This window comes from Arctopsyche grandis, chromosome 7 (genome assembly GCF_051622035.1).
Source record: "Arctopsyche grandis isolate Sample6627 chromosome 7, ASM5162203v2, whole genome shotgun sequence".
Classification (NCBI taxonomy): domain Eukaryota; kingdom Metazoa; phylum Arthropoda; class Insecta; order Trichoptera; family Hydropsychidae; genus Arctopsyche; species Arctopsyche grandis.
Window position 1 is genome coordinate 3,642,284 of NC_135361.1, and position 18,500 is coordinate 3,660,783.

General features: G+C 32.0%; 2 protein-coding genes across 4 annotated transcripts in view; both read left to right on the top strand.

The window, feature by feature from the left end:
• The window catches only part of LOC143914944 (uncharacterized), a 55,944-nt gene extending 49,094 nt beyond the window's left edge, over positions 1–6,850 (top strand). For all 3 annotated transcript variants that reach the window (XM_077435364.1, XM_077435362.1, XM_077435363.1), the window contains exons 2-3: positions 2,242–3,134; positions 5,486–6,850. In XM_077435364.1, the coding sequence (XP_077291490.1) occupies positions 2,349–3,134; positions 5,486–5,911 (1,212 nt within the window). In that variant the 5' untranslated portion in view covers positions 2,242–2,348 and the 3' untranslated portion in view covers positions 5,912–6,850. The remainder of the gene's footprint in view (positions 1–2,241; positions 3,135–5,485) is intronic.
• A 2,611-nt stretch (positions 6,851–9,461) lies between these two features.
• LOC143914941 (uncharacterized) lies at positions 9,462–16,714 on the top strand. Its single transcript, XM_077435358.1, has 2 exons — positions 9,462–10,564; positions 15,739–16,714. Exons 1-2 carry the CDS (start codon positions 9,800–9,802, stop codon positions 16,219–16,221), a joined length of 1,248 nt encoding a protein of 415 aa, XP_077291484.1. The 5' UTR covers positions 9,462–9,799; the 3' UTR covers positions 16,222–16,714.
• The last annotated feature ends 1,786 nt before the right edge of the window (positions 16,715–18,500 follow it).

The window sequence follows — 18,500 nt, forward strand, 5'->3', positions numbered from 1 at the left end:
TTCCAGTTGTAATATTATATATTTCGACTAGTTGGAATATATTCCATCTAACCTGGTACCAACTACCATTATAGATAAGGTGTATTTTCAGTTGTTATATATTTTGACTAGTTGGAATATATTCCGTCTAACCCACGTAGGTTGATTCATATTGCTAATTAAATTCCAACTGGTCAAAAAATATTACATCTGAAAATACAGATCAACTATAAGTTGATACCAGGTTAAATGAAGAGGATAAGTTTTCGTGAAAACGTCACTCAACAAGTAAATTGTATTGGAAAGTCACATTTTTGTTTTGAACACGTTCTTAGGGATATCGTAATACGATACTCTTTGCCTTTATTGGTTATTTTATAGATAACTGGCTTACCTCGATAAAATAAACGAATTTTGTTATAAATCAAGAATAGTCGAAATATGATTTTTCTAAGTGGAACTTTATTTAATTCTCATATAAATATAATTTTATATATTATTCCTATTATTCAATTCAGATTCGTGTAAATATGAGTAATTACTAGTACGAGCTTTTTGCTCACAATTTTACCGATTTAAAGTTCAACACACTTCCAATTAACCCTTTTGAACGAAAATAAAAAATAGTGTGGTCAGAACATTATCCCAATAAACATTGTTCGATAGAAAAAACTCAATATAAAATAATATTAACAGTGGGAAAAAATCCCAAGTGAAAATACGTACTTTTGACTTTTGATTTAAACTGGACGACTACTTAAAGCGATTTGAAAGCTGAAAAGTACTAGAAATGGAAGATAAAATACCCGACTATCGATTCCAATATTTATTTTGAACAAAAAATTGATATATTTTGAGACATCGACCGAACAACACCAAGATATAGAAAAATCGCGCGATTTAAAAAACACGTACATATATCTCCGAATCTCGAGGCAATCAACATTTTTTATTACCAGATTCGTGTTTACTGGACATAGATCTATAAGAAAAGATATCTCGTCTCTGAACCATTTTTCGTGTCGAAAAAATATACATATGTATATACAACTCGAATTTATTCGAATATACAATCAAATATGCATTATGTACATGTTCATATTTAGGTATGTAATATGTACTTTAGATTGGTATATTTACATATCTATATTGTTTTAGTTTACTTATATGTGAACTGTTTAATGTACTTATCTCCAAAATATAAAAAAAAATAAAAGCTTTCAAAAAAATGACAGGCTCGTAGATTGTACATATGTACCTATCAGTTTCCCAAACTATTATGTACATACCGTATACATACATATAAGCACGATATTATTCAATATTTTATAAGTATGGACATTAAAACATTCAATACAATCTGAAAATAAGAATATGCTATATTTTCCATTACTAAAAGTATCAAGTTAATGAAAACTTCCGTCGAAAATGTGAAAACTCGTTATATAATTGTTGGTTGTTTGGTAAAAAGGAACCAATAAACTTGTATAATATTTTTCTAGAGAAATATTTTTTTAGGTGCTATATCATCTCTACAAGTAAATTCATACCACTAGCTGTTTTACCCGGCTTCGCTCAGTATTTGTAATATAAACAGCTAAAAAAATGGCGAATCTAATCGCTACTAATATTTTTTAATTAATTAATTAATTTTTCTATCGGTGTTTTATATTGTTTATATGTAGATAGGTAGGTAGTTTTTACCATTTTAAATAATTAAATATCAATATTAAATTAAACATAATTAAAAGGTAACTAATGTAATATTCCAACACCCATGCGATTATATGTCATCGGATACAACACTACATACATATATAGTATGTTAATAACACTGAGCAACAAAAAAAATAACCAGAGAGGAAACTAATCAATCTTTACTAAGTTTGACCCACTGACTTCAAATATGATAATATGATAAATCCGTAAAAAAAATATATTTTTGACTTTTAAAATTCGCTAGACAATTAATTATAAGTATTTTAAAACAATAAAAAATCACTATCAATAGAAAAAACATCTGACTATTGATTCCAATACTCACTTTGAGCACAGCAATACTATATTTTGAGTTAAAGACCGCAAAAGCTAAAAAACTGTAAAAATTGCGCGTTTTTTAAACGCTCATATCTCGTAAACGATTAACTTAAACAAGAAAAATCATTATCATATTCGAATTCAGTGGGTCAAATATTGATTAGTTTACGCTCTGGTAACTCAAAAACGTGATTTTTTGTTGCTCAGTGTAATAGTATATTTCAGAGAGGCACTACAGCATCGCGTATGAGAATCACTGGAATAGATAAAATTATAAATCAGTGTTTAGTTTCGTCTACTGAATAAATCAAGTTTAGTTACCAAGAAGAGTCATGAGCGAAAACACTGAAACCGCAATTGTTCTTCGGGACGATATTGTTCAAGTGATTAACGGCATACTGAAGAATGAAAATATGGAAGATGCCTCGTTGGAAGTATCAGAAGCTACTGCCAAAGGAGATAACTATATTGGAAAGATTTACCGTGTAAAAAGTAACGACAAACATGGAAAGTCGATGAATCTCATCGTGAAGAGTGCTTTGGCCTTCAAAACATCCAGGGAAACTTTTCCAATTGGCCTCTATTTCGAAAGGGAAACATTCGCTTATTCTGTTATACATCCGACTATGTGTGAACTTCAGGATGAACTGCTCATCCCAAATAAAGAAAAGTTACACTTCGCCAAATACTATGACAGCATAGTTGAACCAGAAAAAGAAATCATCGTCTTGGAGGATCTCAAAGTAGACGGATACATGTTGTATGATAGACAAAAATCATTCGACAGACAACACTTGGAAATCGTCATGAAGACTCTGGCTCGGTTTCACGCCATGTCCTTTGTCTTGAAGCAAAAGAAGCCAGCATTATTCGAACAGCTCACCGAAAACGTCTCGAAAGTGATGGAATATGGCGTAAACATAGATTCCATATTTATAATAGCAAAGAAGGCATGTTTTGGACTGATAGAATGTGCCGAAATTAAGCAAAAAGTCGAAGACAATTTCAGCGACTTCATGGCTAAGTTTCGAGGTTTCTTGGACTGTAAAAACACAGAACCCTACAATGTTATATGCCACGGTGACTGCTGGATTAACAATTTTATGTTTAAATATGAAGTAAGTATAAATTAGCTATTTGAGTTTCATTATTATATATAGTCTAGGTCAAAACTGTGTACTGCTATTCAGTCGATTTTCTTGGAAATTTTCACAATGACCAGTCGGTGCCACTTTAGTATGCGGTCTACCTTCACATATCTACTTTAGAATGCGATCTACCTTAACGTTTTTACTTTAATATGCTGACTCGCTGTATCAGTTCACACGTGTGACAGTGAGACTGAATAATACCGACCCTAATAACCGAATCTTAAATGAATAGGGCCAACCCTAACTTAACCTTACCTAACCTGACCCTTAGATAAATAGGTGTTGGCTGCCAAGATATGTTTTTATTGTGAAAATATTGATGATAAAAAACATATATACATGTATTAGCAGCCAACACCTATTTATTTAAGGGTCAGGTTAGGTTAGGTTAAGTTAGGTTTGGCCCTATTCATTTAAGATTAGGTTGTTAGGGTCGGTATTTTCTTCGCTGCTGACGATATTGAAATAGAAATGCTTCGACAAAATTATGGGGCGGCAAGAAAAAACAAAAATTATAATAAACAGATCGTTGCTACGATACAAATAAAAAAAATAGTCGACTGTGATTCAATGCTAAGGTAGACCACATAGTAAAGTAGCACCGGCCAGTCTTGGGCGATCGATAGATGCTTTTCAAATAACTGCCCCATTGGTGTTCAAAGAAAAATAGCAAAAAAACATGGTTTTCCAAAAAAATTGACAATGGTGAACCATTTTTTGGTGCAAAAAGCATCCATCGAACGCTGATCTTTGCTGATGACTATAAGTTGATTCCCTCATCCCCTCCCCCCCTTAATAAAGTTGTTTATAAAAACTTTAAACATTTGGCGAAAGATATGAGAAGTCATGTTGTATAAATGGTATTTGTTTACTTGGTTACCATATCAGGTAAATCAACATTTACTTGATATGGTAACCAAAGCCGGCCGCCAGTGAGCAAACATGTTTGCGCCCCTCCACAACCTTCCTAATGTTTCTAAATATTTTCGTACAAAAAATAGCAAAATATAAAATAAAACGGCATATTTAATTTTAGAAAAAAAAGATGATAAATAAAATGGAAAAAAAAGTCTAAAAATTATCAAAATCACAGCAGAATACACTAGTGGTTAGCATATAATGCTATGAACAGAGTGGTCACGGGTTCAAATCCCACTGGTTTCTGCTGGCATTGGTGACTCTAGATCGATCGATCAGAATTTACCAATTTATCTGATTTTCATTGAAACGCTTCCAACAACGAGTTTTTAGCAATTTCGAATTTCGCTGAATGTATAAAATGCTGCAAATTTACAAATTTGACCATAAATGTTGGCTTTATAATCCCCGCGGTAACGGATGCCCCCCGAATTCGGCCGCCCGCGTGCTTTGCACTTTTTACATATATTTATTATTAACCACAGTGAAATTACAGAATACTCTAACGCGTCACAGTGACCAGACATTTTTTATTTTATTTTTATTTTATTTATTTAATAGTTTTAGACCATTGTGGCATTACAGGAAGAACCTAATGCGCCACAATGGCCTACAATTGAAAAATATATAAAAACATGATATAAAAACATGTAAACTGTAAATAAAGGAAAAAAGCAAAAGCAGAAAACATGGTAAAATAAAATAATAATAAAAAAGTAACAAAAGGAAAATAATAGATCATTCAGAGAGGAAAAAAAAAATAACAAAAGTATAAAAATCAAAAATAAAATCCATAAATCCCATTCTTTGTTTACACTGAACAAAATTAAAATAGTATATAAAAATGTACTAAGGAGAAAGAAAAAGTAAAATATAATAAAACAAAATATGAATATATGCATAATACAAATACTACATATGTATGTATATATGAAAATTGGCGAGACATGTATGTTATATATAATATGTCAGACTATGTATGTTATAGATAATATTTTATTTAAATAATATTCAAATATTGGTGACATAATGGATAGGACGGTTTTTGCCAATTTGATGAATCTTTTGCCGCTTCAACAATGAAATCAGACAAATTGGCAAACTCTAATAGGAAACGATCGACTTGGAGTCACAAATATCCAAGTCTGACCAGCAGCATTAAAGATTATACTCGGAATAAATTCTTTTCAATCGGGGTCAGCTCACGAGATCGAACCCGGTGACCTCTCGGTGCTTAGTATCAACCAAACTACCGAGCCATTCTGCTGGTTGATGGACAATCTGGCTTTGAATCCTTACATTGTTTCTCCGTATTCATCAGTGCGTGCCTTGGTTTTACATAATTTGGGCGCAATTTCTTTTTAAATCAAGATATTTCTAACAAGATTGTAAATTTTCAGGATGACAAAGTAGCAGATATGAAATTCGTCGACTGGCAAATAGTTCGTTTGGCATCGCCCATCACTGACATAGCATACATGATGTTCTCGAGCACGGATGAGCAATTAAGATCAGATTGTTACACGAGATCATTGGACTTGTACTACGAAACGCTGGACAAAAACATAACCAGGATGGGTTGCAAGACGACAGAGTGCTATCCGCTTGAAGCTTTCCAGGATCAGATCAAGTCGACGATGCCCTTCGGGCTGGTCGCTGCAACGATGCTACTTCCGGTAATATTATGCGACAAGGAGAACGCACCAGATCTGGATAAAAATCCTGAAGACTACGATGACAATATGTACGACGCAATGATATCCCAGCTATGTAGAGATCGTTTCAATGGGGTCGCCAAGGACATGATCTCGTTTGGTTTAATTTAAAACCAGACTTTATACCAATTACATATGTACATACATATATGCAGTGGCAGCTCGACTTCATGGGCAACTGAGGCACTCCCCCACACACATCTCTCCTAACCAAAAAAAAAAAACAAATTTTGCATATTGTTAATTTCTCGTCAAGAGACACCAAGTGTTTATTTTTCCCGCTCACCAAACCGTGAGTAGAACCAATTCAGTTCGGGGCAGCCACTTATCTGCTATGGTCCCGTGGTCGCCGGCTTCAGTTTACCCGCCACTCTGGCACTATGTAGAGTGTGGACAGTCAGTCGAAGCACAGAAAAAAGATCCGTATTACCGTATACAGAAGGTCGCTTTTAGTTGGCTGGGTAAAGGTCTCTTTGGAGCAGAATATGTCAGCCCCGGTTGTCTATATTCTCTATACGATTCGAAAAATACGCAACACCGTCAACGTTTTTCGACATTTCAACTATATTTCAGAAGGTATGCTAAAATCATCAATCACAATATGACAATTTTATCATTAAATGTTTTTTTATTAATTACATTTTTGTTTGTTAAATCGATAAATTGTTAATAAAATCATTTTCTTTGCATAAAATATCACTATAAATTTCATTTTTTGGAAAAAAAATATGTAGGAGGAGGGGGGGGCTTAGCCTTTTTGTGCCCCACCTATTTTTAAAGTCACGAGCCGCCCCTGTGTATGTATATGTATATGTAAATCGAATATGGTCATGGCTATGTGGACTTAGATGTACGAAATTAGTGTTGTGGACTTAGAAATGCATCATATGTATATGTATATAATATCGCTATTCTGTCTGTCTATCTATCTGTCTGAGATAACGCTCGCCGTACTATAATAGTCGTTTCTATTCGACATGCATATGTACGTCACAGCTAAACCACTGTCAAAATGTATGTACATACATATGCATATACGAATACAATTACAAAAAAACACTTCTATATATACTGATCGCTACTAATTTTTCGGCTTGGCAGAGAATTTACCCTATTTACATCTATTTATAATTTATTTAATTAATTAATTTTTCTATTGGTGTTTTATATTGTTTACATGTAGGTAGGTAGGTAGTTTTTCCTTTTTTCATATTAAAAAATTAAATATAAATATTAAATTAAATATATTTAAAAGATCTTTGAAAAAAATTCGACCATTTGGCATATTAAGTTATTAAATAATTTTTTTTTTTATTTAATAACTTAATATGCCAACACCCATGCGATGATATGTCATCGGGTACAACACTATTGGTTGAAATAAATAGGTTTTTGCTCGTGACAAGCACACACATATTGGTGCAATTTGGTAACATATTGGAGCTTTTGTTTTTTGAAAATTTTAAGTTTGCTATATAATTTTTGTAAAATATTAATTACTAAACGATTTTATATCATATTATAACTTTGGTGCTAAGTGCTCGTCAACCAGTGGTTGATTAGCACTAGGACTCAACGATCTATGAGCAAGTTTCCCTCAATAGCCAATGAGGTCTCGCGACTAATCGAGCAATGGCTATCACGCGTTGAGTAATCGTTTAGTATAAAGTATCGACGCATTGCTCTGTTGATTCATTCGAAGCTCGCTGTCCAAGATGTGAACAATAAACTACATCTATGTATCTCTACTACTTATATGTACATCGCGTCTTCCACTCCGATCTGGAAGTCCTTCCTCAAGTCCACGCAATAATTCGTACATTACCACTGATTCATTACCATCTTGCATTATTTTGTTCCTCATTGCTTGGTTAGAATACATAAGTGTAGGTATATCTTTGTTATTCACATATTTCTTTAATTATTCTATCAGTTGTTTTAGGAAAACTTTTAAAGGTATCTATAGATGGTTCGGTGATTTTTGGTCACAAAGCGCTCGCCCAAAAGTCACTAAAATCTCTCTAACGGAACATCCGGCAGACGAAAAGTCCATCATACTGTTGCGTACGGGTGGGTGGAGGATCCAAATAAAAGGCCAAAGTCGCTTCACAGCATTTATTGGGTGATTAAGGAGATCCACGCACTGCCAGTGCTCCGTCCAGAATTCCTTCATATGGCCTAAGTACCTGCTTATAAAGGGCAAGTCACTCACTGCATCTTCCTCGACGCGTTTGTTTACCTGTTGCTATAGTCACGTACCAGATACGCAGTCCCACAGTCTCGGCATGCAGTCCCACTCTAGCGAAAAGTGACCGAATGACCCAAGTCAATTCGGGCGACAATATTGCTAGCCGACTGCCTGGAGACAATCCTCGAAACCAATTATGTCAAACGGCGCGCCGTTTGACATTCCTTTTTCGTATACATTTCGTAAACACTAACGATAACTATTATACTCACGAGAACTCGAGTGCCAAATATTCCGTATTCGCGATTTTCATGGCAAAAATTATCTTTTGGGCGATCGTAATGTGACCAATAATCCAATTACCGTATAGATATGTAAGTAAAATAAAAGATTAACATAATTTAAATTCATTTGCAAATCAATTTTATATTAATCTTTTTTAATTTTTTATTAATTTTAAAATATGATTTCACCGATATTATTGTTATTTACTATCGGAAATTTATTGAAAAATAAGTGGTCATTTCAAAAACTTTTTGTGTTTTCATTTCAAAGTTTTTTGTGGTTAGAAATTGAAATTGAACTAAATATTTGCTACCCATTTTGATCATATGTAAAATCGGTCTCCGTGACGAGACAGAATGTTAAATTACAGAAAACGCAAATATCGGAAGGCAAAGATCGAAAATCAAAAGATCTTAAGTCGAAAGATCAAAAAAAATGGTGCATGGTAAACGGTACATACTCACTTCATTTGCGCAAGCAGGATACAACAAGAACAAGGGGAACAGGCTTTTCCTCCCGTATTAATGTGCGCGCGCAGAATACGGGAGGAAAAGCATGTTCCTCTTGTTCCGGTTGTATCCTGCTCGCGCAAATTAAGTGAGTATGTACCGTTTACCATGCACCATTTTTTTTTTGATCATTCGACTTAAGATCTTTCGATTTTCGATCTTTGCCTTCCGATATTTGTGTTTTCTGTAATTTAACATTCTGTCTCGTCACGTAGACCCATCTAAAATTAGGCCAAATTTATATTATACATAAATAATTTTATTATTTTTTTGCATTTTCATTACTTCCTTAACAATTAAAATTTAATATTTATTTTATTTATCTCACTTAAAATTTAGATTTTTGTGGTTTTCGGGCACAACACTAGTATAAAACAATACATAAAACTATATTTGTACATACGTGCTCTAACAAATCTAGCTTTGATGTTTTTATTTTTCAACTCATTTTGAAATAATACGACAATAATTTTACAAAGAGGTCAGTCACATTATTTATCAATTTGGTACAATCATACATACATATAATGAACATATGTATGTATGTATGTACATGTCATTGTAGCCGTAGATAGGAGTATCACAAAATCAACACACGTCAATCAATATTAACCTTACCATTTTTACGATCTGATCAATTAATATCCACTTTAGTGGATCGCAATATAAAATGCCGTTTAGTTTTAACGAGTCCATTGCACGTATAACACGTACAAGTAACATAATATATGTACTTACATATATATAATAGTGAAACTTCAATATTTGCAAAATAGTTGTTTGGTAATGGAATTTTAATTAATCATGCAGTAAAAAGTGAAATCATAATATTTTACTCATTGTAAAGTTTCAAATTATCATTTTTTACCACAAAAAAGATAAGATATAGTATCCGATAAAAATTGATTGGACTCTACGGCAAAGTTTAGCCAAAAAAACGCATTATGTAATTCAAGAAATCAGTGATACAGTGCTACGGCTGGTGAAAGGTGCTAAATTTCAGTGCGCGCACTAAAAATGGACTCGAAAGTTGCGAAAAGTGCTATAGAGAGAGTTCTCGAAAAGAGGGGCTTAGTTGACTACACACTAGAAGAATCGAAGGTATCGTCTAAGGGCGAAAACTATTTGGGAGACGTACGCAGAATAAAATGTCTGAAGAAGAAGAGTGGCGGTGATGATGAGTGTCTGGTTACATTGATCGTCAAATTAGCACCCAGCTGGTTGGAAGGCATGCCTGTGAATTTGTTCTACAGCAGAGAAATTTGCGCATACACTCAAATTTTGCCCGAATTCGTCAAATTGCAAGACCATTTCAAAATTCCCGCCGAGGAAAGGATCCACTTCGCCAAGTTCTGCGAAGGTAGCTCTCAGGAGAAAGAAGAATACCTGATCATGGAAGACCTATGCGTCGATGGCTTCAGAATGCACGACAAGAAGAAACCTCTGGATTATGACCTGATCGCCTTCATATTCGACCACTTGGCCAAATTTCACGCCATGACGTTCGCTCTGAAGAATCTGTCTCCGGAGACGTACGCCAGACTGGAGGCTCTCGTCGCCGAGGACCTGAACTTCGGTGAAATGTCAGAAGCAACCATGAATAATTTGATGACGAACGTCCTGTTGGCCGTCAAAGATCCTGACCATAAAATGAGATTGGAGCTGTTCATGGAACATTTGGCTGAAATGTATTTTTGGTATGTCGGAGCTCAGACGGCTGCACCCCACAACGTTTTCGCTCATGGAGACTGCTGGAGTAATAATATGCTCTTTAAATATGAGGTTAGTATTGCTTTCTTCCATATATGTATATACATATATACATATGTATATGGGATCCATGAATGTGTGCCGAAGGATATTCAAAGTCAAAGTCTTTACGCAACTCGTTTAACCCTTTGACTGCTACAACACGATAAATCGTTGTTTTGAAATCGGCGAAGATTGCTACGACGATCGTTGTTGACGTCATTAATTGTCGCATTTCAATACTTTCTTTGAGCCACCAGCGCATCAGTGGCACGAAACATTTTTTTTATATACGTATTTATATTTATTTTTCAATCACGCTTTATAAATATTTATCAATTTTTTAAATAAAAGCTCTTCAATTTCGGGTTCATCATCAAAGTAAATTTCGGGTTCGTTGTCAATGTCATATAAGGAGTTATTACTTGGGAATTGATTATTATCGATAAATTCATTTTCAGAATCAGTAGAGCTGCTGATTTGTCGAGTTCCTCGGCGAGGAGCTATTATTTCGCTTTCATCACTTTCACTGTCCGATATCATTTTGCAGAGTTAAAATAAATGGCAAAAAACAATAGAAATCCGCTTTCAATTATATAGGTCACGAGACGTCACGAATTCATGCAATCAATCAAATGCAACTGAAATGCATACAAAATGTTTATGATACATGTTGAAAAATTATTTGATTATTAGAAACTTCGCATCCTTGTGTGTCTTGCTCACACGTACACAATTAAAACCAAGAAAGAAAGAGAGAGAGACCGCTACCTGTTTCGAATATATCGCATGTTGTAAGGATACATCGATATCTAAAAATAGATTATTGAAAAGAATAAAGCCTCGGAAAACAATCGTCAAAACTTATTTAGTGTATATATGTAGGTATCTCTTTCGCACGCACGCATGTAAAAAGCAAGACAGAAAGAGAGAGCACGAGTCCACGACTGCTTCTTAAAAATGTATATAAAGTATTATAAAAATTACGAGTGTTCGGCGAAGTAAGTATGTAAAAAAAAATATTATATTTATTTTTTTTCAAAATAATTACAAATGTTAGCATTTTTCGCTTGGACATTGAAAAACCTCGTAGCAGCCAAAGGGTTAATGTCTTCGCTTCGGACTCGACCAGCGAGTGACGCGCAAAGCGACCCAGGTCTGCCAACTTAAAATATTCTCACTCATACCAATCCCACATGTATACATATATGTATTTACTAAATTTCACTCATACATATGTATATAGAACTGTATGTAATATCTATTAATACTAGTCCATCATGATTAATATCTCTCATTGTCTAACTAGTAGACTCTACTATTTATTTTATTTTATCTTTAATTTATACCAGGAAGGATTAACAGGTAACTCCAATCCGCCTACCTGGCCAGAAACATTGTACATTTGATAAAAATATTATCAGTATTATACAAAGTACATAAATACATATCAATTAATATCCACAGAGACATATATGGTCAAATTTGTAAATTTGCAACATTTTATTCAATCAGCGAAATTCGAGATTGTTGAACACTCGAAATTTTATAAGAAAATGAGTAAGGTTGCCAATTTATTGGAACCGTTTCAATGAAAATCAGATAAATTGATAGGAAACGATCGGCCTGGAGTCACAAATCCAAGGTCTGGCCAGCAGAAGTCAGTGGAATATGGATATGAAGATATAGATAGATATAACTGTGATAGAGAAATTAGTATGTATAATCATATCGAGGAGAGTCCTTTTGAATATGAATCACATAAGCTAACTCCTACTCATCCCTGTCACATAATTCATTAACTTGACTGTTGAGCAACTGTTTACACACATTAAATATGTAGAATTGTTTGCATGTAGACAACGATCGACCTGGAGTCACAAATCCAAGGTCCAGCCAGCAGAAACCAATGGGATATGAACCCGTGATCACGCTTTTCAAAGCACTATATGCTAACCACTAGTTTGTTCTGCTGATTTAAAGTCTTTCATGATTTTATATTTAATCCATTATATACAAATCCAAGGTCTGGCCAGCAGAAACCAGTGGGATTTGAGCCCGTGACCACTCTTTTCAAAGCATTATATGCTAACCACTAGTCTATTCTAACCACTAGTTAAACCTTCTTATACCTTTTGTAATGATCTGACCAAATCATTTTCTTTTTTTCATAATATATTTGTGTTAAGGCCTTCAAATATTATACAAGCCATCAAAACGATGAGTGTATTGTTTTTACAAAAGTGCTGATTAGTTTGATATACAAAACAAATACGTGTACATTAAAACTGCATTAGTGACCAATTATTGAAGAAAACTTGTATATTAGGTGTAGATAGTAAATTACAAACGTTATACTCATTTGAATTCACTATTTAAGAATACCATAATAAGTGGGGCTTATCACATAACGTTTTTAAAATATAGACATCCCAGATTTCATTTTTGTGCTTTATTTGTAGACTAAATATGAATTTTGAATATGTTTACATATATTTGAAAAAACAGCTCTTTTCTATAATATGTATGTATTGCCAATGCAGAAACAAGCAATGAATAATACACATTCATGTTATATGTACGTACATACAAATATATTGTTGTAAAAGTATAGACTAGGAAAATAATAACTGTAAATCAGTTCAGAATTACTAATTTTGTCATTGAATAAATTAACTACATATGTATGTATGTTTCTAAGATGTCAATTAAGCGACAAAGTCACTTAATTTATTACTGATGATGTGACTTGATAACTTATCTTAAAGGTATTTAAATATTTCTAAATTAAACCATATATTATGTACATACAAACATGTATGTTAAATATATTATTATGTTATTGACGTGTGTATTAAGACAAGTATCATAATTTTTATTTAGAAATTTCAAAATCAACTTTTTGATTTCTAACTACTTCAAACTGTCATTAATTCCACAATTCCATTATACATAAGTACGTGTGTATATTTTATATATATAAAACAATCGATAATAAGTGCAGTGTTGTTTTATTTTATCTTTATCTTTGTATAATTGGTTTATACCAATATTTTTACCTTATCATCATCGGATACAAGAATATATTGGAATTATGAAGTAATCAGGATTGTGTAATTTTATGTGGATGATCAGCACACAAAGTATTCACTTTTATTGCTATATGTCAATTAGATACACGTGTCTTCACAATTCTCAACGGTATTTCAAGTTACAACTCTTCAATTAATAATAATTGCCCACACCACATACAATAGTTTATTTATTGCAAACGCGTGTTTCGTTTTAGCTTTAAAAGTTCTTATTTTCAACTAAATACTATTTTCAATCCTATGCATTATAATAATGTATCTTACAACCATAATTTTCCAACTTTGTCTTTAGAATATTTATTTACGAGACATCTGATTGTGACGACAACACAATGGATTTGTACTAGATGTAAAAACTTCACTTTTATTACTACTCTCACAGATTTTTGTTTAAATATACATAAACTTTAAGTCCAGGCTTACACATATTTTATAAATATAATTGTCAGCGATTTGTTTCGATATAAGTTTTTATCGGGGGCGTCAATTATTCAACGTCAACTGTCAAATTCATAATAATACATTAAACAACAAGGGGACTGTCTATGTTGTTTCATGTATTATTATGAATTTGAATTAAAATACTACACGTCAATTTTTTCCCAGAAAAAAATTTCCCAAAAAAAAAACTCCCAAATATGTTTTGTTGTTTGCCTTGCTTTGAAAGATTATCAAGAGATTATTTTGTATACACTCATTTTTTAATAGAAATTCATTCCTTACTGGTCAAACATTTCCCTCCCTTCCCCCCGGAAAAGCTGAAATGACACCCCTGATTTTATTCTTCTAAACTGTAAAGGGGTAAACTTTTAGCTCACCACTACACAGTATATCAATATATAAAACTATGATCATACTGAGAGTCGTTTTGAATATGAATCATATGAGCTAACTCTTACTCAACCCGTCACATAATTCATCTACTTGACTGTTGAGCAACTACATATATACACACATAAAATATGTAGAATTGTACACATCTGTATATATTTTTAAAAATAAAAAGCTTGTAATCAATATAAAATAGTGATAAAAACTAGTTATAAAGGTTTTTTTGTTTTACGGATTGTAAATAGGTTTTTGAGCTCTTTTTCCTATTATGCTGTAGATTAACATTAGAATAATATAATACTATGATTACTAACCAAATTAAATTAAATTGTAAAATAGAAAATGATCAGTAGATCAGTAGCTATTAAAATAGATATAAGATGTATTGTGAACATAATTTCGTAATAATAAAAAGCATTTAAAAATCAAAATCAAATAGGTTTTCATTCCAAATTGACCGTTTTTCATAACAAATTGACTCTAACATATCAATTTGAAATGAAAATGGGTCAATTTGGAATGAAAAACCTACATATACATGTAGTAATATTTCAGTAGTATGATATTAATAAAAAATATTTCATGTTTTATCTACATTTAAAATTTAAATAGCTTTAATAATAAAATAAATGTGCTACGCCATCTTTGGATGAACAAAATAAATTGTCATTGATAATTTATAAGCCACCACTGTTTTTTTTTTTTTTTTTTAAATGCTTTTTATTATTACGAAATTATGTTCACAGTACATCTTAAATCTATTTTAATAGCTACTGATCTACTGATCATTTTCTATTTTACAATTTAATTTAATTTGGTTAGTAATCACAGTATTATATTATTCTAATGTTAATATGTACAGCGTTATAGGAAAAAGAGCTCCAAAACCTATGTACAATTCTTATAAATGCTCATAATACATCTAATACATGATATTAATTAAAGACTCTCTAAAGTCGACGGCCTAAAACAGATTGTGTTTAGGTAATCTGTGTTTATACCTGAAGGTTATAGACATTTTGTTGTAATCACCGAGACTCTTCACAAGTGTGTTAGTATGGTTATTAGTGATTCTGTCATAGAATCTACTGGTTAGTTTGTTAGTAATGTCTGTAACAAACGGAATATTATATATGGCATCTAAGCCACCACTGTGTAAATTACAATTATTAGCAATTTCAAAATGTTTCCACTGTCCCTATTGTTGGAGGGTTTTAAAATCTTTTAGTATCATAAATTATTCTAAATATCTTACATTAAAAATGAAATATGTTTGTCTTTCAGAATGACAAACCCGTTGATATGAAACTGATTGATTGGCAACTACTGAGACTGTCTTCGCCCGTGACAGATCTGTTGTACGTGGTGTACATTGGCACGGAACGAAACTTGAGAACCGAACATCTATCCAATCTTCTTGACAACTATTACGAGACTCTATCACGCTTTATGAAAACTATGCAATGCGACCCAGAGGAATATTATTCCCGTAATGTTTTCAAACAACATCAAAAAATGCTTATGCGCTATGGCTTAGCAGCCGCTGTGGTAAACCTTCCCACTCTCATCGTTGACGAAAACGCATCGACTGGCATTTTAGAGGAAAATTTCAGTTTTGAAACACTTTTCGCCCAACCTTTGACAGAAGCCTGCGCTGAAAGGATCGACGGGGTTGTCAAAGATTTTGTCGAAGGGGGATTCTTGTCATACGAAGAAATTTCATCTAAAGCTACACAGACTGCTCTCAGTCCAAATAAACTTAGCTAATGTCTTCTTGCATTTGAAATATCTCAAGAATGTTCATATGCCTACTATACTAATTTTGCACGCCATGATTTGTAGCAAATATATACTAGACACTTCAATATTTCAATTCAGAAATTGAAATGTGATAATTTAAACGTGATTTGTAGTTAAGTTGATCATAATTCCATTTAATGGTTATACATTTTGTTTACATTTCTTTAACGTTATGATATTTTTTTAATTTCTGTTGTTTCCCTTTACAATTATATACATACATAAACCTATCTCACAATTTTCCTTCACTAATAATAAAATAAAATTAGACCTAATAATCACATGTAGCTTGAAAACAATTTTTTTTTAATTATATGTAAATATATTACTTATCTTTGAGAAAAGATATAATACAATGAATGCTTTGTGTGAATAAGTACTTTTGTGAATGTCTTAAAATAACAATTCATATATTTTTTTCATATATAATGTATTTATAGTTATAACTAAATATATATTTAAATAACAACTTTTGTATTGTTATTCTAATTTTATCTTATATGATACAATATTATCTTCATGTAAAACGTACATTCAATAATGGGTTCCCGGCCCCATTTTCAAACATATGTAGTATATATAAATATGTAGTCAAATGTTAAATAGGTAATCAAACAATTTCAACAAAAATAAATTTTTATACTTTCCACACGTATATTATAATTTTATATTTATTTTGTATTCAATGAAAATAACGAGACAAGCAATTTAAAATCTTTAAGAACGTTCATAATATATGTACAATATAAAACACCAACGAGTGGTAGTGGCAACCAGATGTTGCAAACCTCAATAATTGCAATAATATATAAATACAATAATTAATTCAAAATAAATCATTTTGTAATGTATGATAAAAATAAAAATATATTTTTTTTAACTTAAAACTTTTCCTTTTCAATTTAAAAATAAAAAAAAATGTTTAAAAACGGGGGAGGGGGGGGAGTGTTTTCCAAGATGCAAGCCGGTTGATATAATTTTAGCAGCACATCGCTGGATATGTATGTATATTATTGCAGTTCCAAATGCAGTCAAAACTCTCTTAAAAAATTGTATTTCTGATTACTTATATCAATATATGTACATATATCAATTTAAATCACTACTAAGAAACCTCATTATGATGCTCGACATAAAATCAAATTAATTAGTCTTATAAAAACACAGGCTATACTTTTATAAACAGATTTTTTCAATCATACTAGCCAGCCTTGCTCAAGAAGATGAATATTGAAAAAAGTACTTTTTAAAGGTCCACGTTCACGAATCCATGTATGGTCTATTTTATGATACCATTAAATATTATCTAAAACAAAGTGTGTAGTTATAAATTTGCATAGCAGACAAATAAAAAAACAAATAGACAAGCGTATCCATGACTAAGTTATTCAATATTATTTGTACATATACTGTTATACACATATTCTTTGGCCTCGACAATGTGTTTTTACATTTAATATATACTAGTATCTATTGGAATATATTTTTATTAAAACTTTAGCCTTATTTTGAAACTTTTTACACAATAAATATTATATTATACCTTCTACATAAATGTACAACTGTATCATTTATATTATTAAAATTATATTTGTAACAAATTGGCTGGCTTAAATAATACGTTTACTGTTGTTGCATGAAATATTGTAATTTCAAGGCAAACAATCACAAGTATATACACCAGGGTTGTGGAATCATAAAGAAAATGCGAATCCAACTCGGACATTTTTCAAAAATACGACTCCAACTCAATTGATTTTGCATTTAAATTAAATTTTTATTTTTTTTCATCGTATAACTTAATAATATTTGTGAATATTGAATTACTAACGGATATAGAACTCATGTTTGCAACAAAAGTGATTCACCAATACCCAATGTATGCAGACTGAGACGCGATTTGTCTTTTTCTTATTGTCTTTATATTGACATTAGAGAAGATTCGACTTTTATACACGACTCAATTTTTTAACAACTCTGACTCCGGTCAAAATGCTACTCTGACTCCACGACTCTGACTGCACAGCCCTGACACACACACACACACACAAGCAATTCACTCATTTTCAATATTTATTTGAATATGCAAATACTTAAAGCATCTTAAATGTTGTAGTTTTCTATTAAAAGCAAGACACAATAACAGAATTCTACGCACATCAATCAGCAATTTCCATTTGAAACATTTCGTATTTGTCTTTCACCAGATGTGTTCGACTTTTTAATCATAACTATATTCTGATATC

What these genes read in the sequence shown, in the direction of transcription:
- LOC143914941 (XM_077435358.1), top strand. Translation starts at nt 9,800, where the DNA reads ATGGACTCGAAAGTTGCGAAAAGTGCTATAGAGAGAGTTCTCGAAAAG. An exon ending in ATATGCTCTTTAAATATGAG is followed by an intron (nt 10,565 to 15,738) that starts GTTAGTATTGCT and finishes TTTGTCTTTCAG; the next exon opens with AATGACAAACCCGTTGATAT.